The following is a 5,347-nucleotide window of genomic DNA, read 5'->3' as shown; positions in this document are numbered from 1 at the left end:
AATGTAATGAAACGCCCGATTATAACAAGTTCCTTTTTTTTTTTTTGGTTTAGGAATATGGTGCAATAAAAACTTTTCTCTTGGCTTATCAAACACTGGGAATTGTGTACGGAGACCTAGGCACATCTCCGCTTTATGTGTTTCCCTCTTCTCTACTTGATAATCCTACAAGAGAAGATTTTCTTGGAATCTTTAGCATTATCTTCTGGACGTTGACCGTCATACCCTTGATCAAATACGTATTCATCGTCCTTCGTGCTGATGATAACGGAGAAGGCGGTACTTTCGCCTTGTATTCGTACCTATGTCGCCATATAAAGTTCCGAGACAACCTCACGATTCAGGATACAAGGCTCCCATCTGATACAAATTTGATGTATTACCAACAAGGGAGCGTTATAAAGAATAAGAGCAAGGCTTTTATGGAGAAAAGTAACAAAGCTCAGTTTCTTATAACATTTTTTGTGCTTCTTGGGACTTGCATGGTCATTGGAGATGGAGCTCTTACACCAGCAACTAGTGGTATGCATATAAGAAAATCGTAACGGAAATTTTTGATCGTACATGTTTGAATCTTATTGGTTTTTCTAAAAATGGACAGAAATAGGATCATGTTTCTATCTTACAAAGTTTACCAATAAGAAGTGTAAGATCTAAAGCAGAATATAGTTGTGTTGGTATCTGTTAAAACGTAGAACTATCGCTAAACCGCCTTCAATAAACTCGAGATTTCTTAGAAACTTGCCCTATAGAATCAACAGCTTTAACATTTATTTATTCGGTCTTTTTCCTTCTCCCATTTCCAACTTGAATGTGTTTTTCTCCTTTTGCTGCAGTTCTTTCTGCTCTTTCAGGAATTCAGACACTTTCCCCAAAGATTACAACCAGTAAGATATATAATGAGTTTACTCACATTTAACAATACCATGATAATGGTACAAATCCTAATATTTGTTACATTTTTTCCTTGTCAGATTACGTTGTTCTTATGGCAGTTATTCTTCTCTTAATTTTGTTCTATTTCCAAAAATTTGGAACAAGTAAAGTTAGCTGCTCTTTCTCTCCAATAATGTTCTTGTGGTTTGCTACAAATGCTGCAATTGGACTCTACAACATTATCAAGTTCCATCCCTCAATCCTAAAGGGAATTTTCCCTTATTACATTATCAAGTTCTTTCAAAAACGAGGCCGAACCGGCTGGGAGCTACTCGGTGCAGCCTTTCTGTGCACGTCTGGAGCTGAAGCAATGTTCGCTGATTTAGGCCACTTCAACAAAAGATCGATTCAGGTTAGAATGAAAACAAGCAAATAGCACTGATCAATGCACATAAGTTCTACAACTCATGATGGAGCGACTTATATGATCGCAACGCTTTCCCACCTAATACATTCATTATACTTTCGGGTTTGAAATTTAAGCTTGGGATTATTATTGCTAAATTTCTGAGTAAAGAAAGTAACGATTTTTCATGCAGTTGGCTTTCTCTACGTTTGTTTATCCCTCGTTGGTGTTGTGCTATGCTGGAGAAGCGGCTTACTTGGTCCAGAACCCAGAAAAATTGAGCACCGCATATTATAGCTCCATTCCCACCCCGGTGTACTGGCCGATGTTCGTGATCGCCACCACATCTGCTGTTGTCGCCAGCCAATCTATGATTTCTGCAACATTTTCTATCGTCAAGCAATCTCTTGCTCTCGGATGCTTTCCTCGAGTTAACATGCTCCATACATCCTCGAAGCACGAGGGTCAAGTCTATTCTCCAGAAGTCAATTTCATTATTGGGGTTCTTTGTATTGCTCTTGTTTTGGGATTCAAACAAGGTGTTGAAATAGGCAATGCGTATGGTAAAACAAATTCTCTATCTCTACTATCTTTCGTTCATATTATGATTCATCTGATTCAAGATTTCCGGAGTTTTTTTTATTCGTCTGCTTTCTGCTGTGCAGGCGTTGCAATCATATGTGTGATGCTTATAACAACATGCTTGGTGACACTGGTGATGTTGGTCATTTGGGACACAAATTTTTTCCTAATCTTGGCGTTTTTTCTCCCGTTTCTTTTCGTCGAATGCTGCTTCTTATCAGCAATGGTAAACAAAATCCCACTAGGGGGATGGGTTCCATTCGCAATCGCCTCTTTCTTTATGATCATCATGTTATCTTGGACCAGTGGCAGAAGCAAGAAAACAAAATATGATTCGGAAAGAAAGCTCGGATTTGAAGAACTCCACAGAATCTTATACGAAAGTGACCTTCACCATCCTTCCGGTATATGTTTGTTCTGTGCTGATCTTGTAAACGGGATCCCACCAATTATCAGACACTATATTCACAACACGAATTCTCTTCGGGAAATCACCATCATTGTAACCATTAGAACTCTACCGATCAAGACTGTGCTACCGGAAGAGCGGTTTGAGGTAGGGAAAGTGGGGTTCGATGGAGTTTACCGATGTTTGATTCAGTTCGGCTATAAAGACGAACAAAGTTTAGCAGGAAATGCTGTTGGATTGATAGTGGAGAAGCTCAAAGAGATATCTGAAAGTCCAGAAGAAGCTAAGAAACTCGATTCTGCACTCGAGAAAGGGGTCGTCTTTGTCACGGGAAGAACGATTCTCAAATCTAAAGAAAGCAATGGTTGGCTGAGCCGTTGGACCATAAATTACCTCTATAGATTCTTGCAGAAGAACAGCGTATCGGCAGTCACATCACTCAGAATTCCTCCCGAAAATTTCTTGCAAGTTGGTATGTTGTATGATATTTAAGGAATGAAGTCCACGACAGGGAGTCAGAAGGGTTTATTGCAAATATTTTGCATTCGGGTTCTTGGAGTTTAATCTTGTTTCTTTCTATATAGTTTTAGTAATAATAATGAATGATCCAATACATGTACGTGATGTATTGAGCAAGTTAAGTATAATATAATGTCAGGAATCAGGATCCACTCCATATAGCAATTCGAGAAATTTTCTTGCCAAATATGAATAGTAATGAATAATTTCTAACATGCCAACAAAATGTTTGAGACAAGAATAAAATGAACAAACGACATACATAGGAGTTCAAAGATGAATTAAACACAAAATACTAGAATGTCTTTTTGGACTGCTATTTCACCCAAATCAAGGCCATCACCTCGTACAAACTGAAACATAGTTCATAGTTGTTACCCCATAGCATATTTCTGAGTCCAGATCCTTGCAGTGGTCTCATACTTGCTCCGGTCTATCTTGTACATATGAGCAATCTCAGGCACCAAAGGATCATCGGGGTTTGGGTCGGTCAACAAAGAACAGATAGAAAGCAACACCTAAGATTGGTAACAAATCATTGAAACTACTATAAGAAAAGGTGAGTTCATTCGGAGCGTATGTTATTATGGGTAAAAGTTGATTGATCAAATATAATTGGTAGAGTAGGTTATAGATACAAGCAAAATGAACCTTGGAAATAGTAAGGGCAGGGCTCCACTGCTCCTTCAATATGTCAAGGCATATGCTTCCGTTGCTGTTTATATTTGGGTGGAAAACTTTTGTCCTGAAAGCAACCTGCGAAAATATGATGAACACACAGGAAATGAAAATTTATTCAAAAAGCTTCCAGCAAAAGTTCGGAACGAAATGGCTTGTTGAACGAGATGATGGCATGTTACAGGAGCAAATATCAATGGAATCAAGGGGCAGATCTAGTGGGGTAGCTCACAGGGGAATGAACTCTATTATCAAACTTTGTGCTTCTAAAATACCGCAAAAACATTTTGCCTCCAAAAATACCTTCAGTCGGCCCACCTCACCCCTCATCTCGTCCCTCTCTCAAATTCCTGAATCCAACCCTAACTCGAATGCACAACTAAAATAACCCTCAAAAGTGGAAAATGAGAGACCGAAAGTAGAGAGAGAATTAGTCGGGCAAAAACCTTAGGTGGCTTGAAAGGGTAATCGGGAGGAAAATGAATGGTAACTAGGAAAACTCCGCCAGCATATGGACTATCTGGAGGACCCATGATTGTAGCTTGCCAGTGAAACATGTCCTCAGCCACAGGACCTGAGATACATACAAAGTGGAAGGCAAAAATTAAACAGAACAAAATGTGGACTTTTTATGTTCTTCAGCATGCAAGTCATTCAACATTCTCACTAATGTTCTTCAGCATGCAAGTCATTCAACATTCTCACTATGGTAGTTTGCGAACTTCAAGTAAAAGTCAAAAAACACTAACATAAAAGCCAATTCAAGAATAACTCACAAAGCTCGATATAACTGGCCAATTCTAGAAAGCAACTAATCACTTCAAAACCTTTAAAATACTCGTTAATCAGCGTTCCTAAGAGACATATATATAAAATGCAAGTTCATAAATCTACTCAATGCATCAGTTTCAGATACATTTTCCTGAAGATTCTTTCTCAATTGGCTGGACAACTTGTCAATCACCCAAAGTTCCAATCCATAATAAAAAAACACGAGCCTAATAGAATAAATTAATCTTTTACAAGTCTTTTTGACCTTTTCAAGCTTCGTTATGTTGCATAACCATAGGAACAAAACTTTCTAAATCAAGACACTTGCAGCAAACCCTCGAGGAAAATAAGATCAAAGCCTTTAGCAAAATCAGTCACGTACTAAATTCAACAAGAAAATATTAAAGCAAAACACAGTGAACATGAATATCCATTTTTTACAAGCGCAACACCGAATTATCCCACCCATTCAGGGAAAAAACTTACAATTCTTATAAAAATAAAAAAAGAGGTCAGACTCATGGAGCTTCAAGTAACAAAACTCATAAAATATTGTTGTCCCAAAAACCAAGTTCATAAACAAATCAAAATCGAAACTTTTTCTTTAGGGTAATTATACCAGCACTGCAAGACGTAGGAGGATCCTTCTGAAGATCCTTGAGCTCCTTCAAGATCCGCTTTGAAGCCATGAGCTTTTTCCTGTTGAAAAAAAAACAGATCCGCTTTCTTTACCAAAAAAAACACAAACTTTAAGAAAAAAATCAAATGAACTTGTCAGAAATCATACCTCGGAGAAGATTAGATCCTCCTACAGACCAAGTAAAAAGAAGAAATTGCAGAGAAAATGTCTGCAGCGTTTGGAAACGCGTTCAAAGTGTGTCACTGCTGCTCAATTGCTATTGCAGTACGTTTTCTTACATTCCGGTTTATATATACTACAAAATAAAAATAAGTTGTTAAATTTAGTTTATATAAATAAAATAGTTTAATTACATAATTTAATATGTTTATATATACTACAAAATCTTAAAATTTTAAAATAATTTACTGTTCATGTTATTTTTCCGATTCCTCATAGCCGGTTTTCTTTTTTTTTTTTTTTTTTT

At 37.3% G+C, this 5,347-nt stretch overlaps 3 protein-coding genes across 3 annotated transcripts in view; 1 reads left to right on the top strand and 2 right to left on the bottom strand.

The window, feature by feature from the left end:
• Window positions 1-53: 53 nt before the first annotated feature.
• LOC140969019 (potassium transporter 26-like) lies at window positions 54-2,826 on the top strand (the record flags this gene model as incomplete). Its single annotated transcript, XM_073430237.1, has 5 exons — window positions 54-522; window positions 837-887; window positions 975-1,288; window positions 1,476-1,845; window positions 1,948-2,826. Coding segments are annotated over 5 exons (2,022 nt in total), but the record flags the coding sequence as incomplete, so codon positions are not given.
• Window positions 2,827-2,949: 123 nt separating this feature from the next.
• Window positions 2,950-5,166, bottom strand: LOC140969022 (ubiquitin-conjugating enzyme E2-17 kDa-like). Its single transcript, XM_073430239.1, has 5 exons — window positions 5,029-5,166; window positions 4,861-4,940; window positions 3,917-4,044; window positions 3,444-3,548; window positions 2,950-3,310 (listed from the first exon to the last, which is right to left on the bottom strand). Exons 2-5 carry the CDS (start codon window positions 4,928-4,930, stop codon window positions 3,167-3,169), a joined length of 447 nt encoding a protein of 148 aa, XP_073286340.1. The 5' UTR covers window positions 4,931-4,940; window positions 5,029-5,166; the 3' UTR covers window positions 2,950-3,166.
• LOC140969018 (LEAF RUST 10 DISEASE-RESISTANCE LOCUS RECEPTOR-LIKE PROTEIN KINASE-like 2.4) overlaps window positions 5,030-5,347 on the bottom strand; it is a 12,006-nt gene continuing 11,688 nt past the window's right edge. The window contains exon 4 of the mRNA XM_073430236.1: window positions 5,030-5,176. Coding sequence (XP_073286337.1) covers window positions 5,121-5,176 — 56 coding nt within the window. The 3' untranslated portion in view covers window positions 5,030-5,120. The remainder of the gene's footprint in view (window positions 5,177-5,347) is intronic.

Source organism: Primulina huaijiensis, unplaced genomic scaffold (assembly GCF_012295235.1).
Source record: "Primulina huaijiensis isolate GDHJ02 unplaced genomic scaffold, ASM1229523v2 scaffold39461, whole genome shotgun sequence".
NCBI lineage: Eukaryota > Viridiplantae > Streptophyta > Magnoliopsida > Lamiales > Gesneriaceae > Primulina > Primulina huaijiensis.
Note: the sequence above shows the minus strand (reverse complement) of the source record. Positions and strands in the feature narration are given on the sequence as shown.

Bases quoted from the DNA above. Each gene is read 5' to 3' on its own strand.
- LOC140969022 (XM_073430239.1), bottom strand. From the start codon at position 4,930: ATGGCTTCAAAGCGGATCTTGAAGGAGCTCAAGGATCTTCAGAAGGAT. The intron at 4,045-4,860 runs GTATAATTACCC...TATGTATCTCAG, and splicing joins TCCTACGTCTTGCAGTGCTG to GTCCTGTGGCTGAGGACATG. The intron at 3,311-3,443 runs GTTCATTTTGCT...TACCAATCTTAG, and splicing joins CTGCCCTTACTATTTCCAAG to GTGTTGCTTTCTATCTGTTC.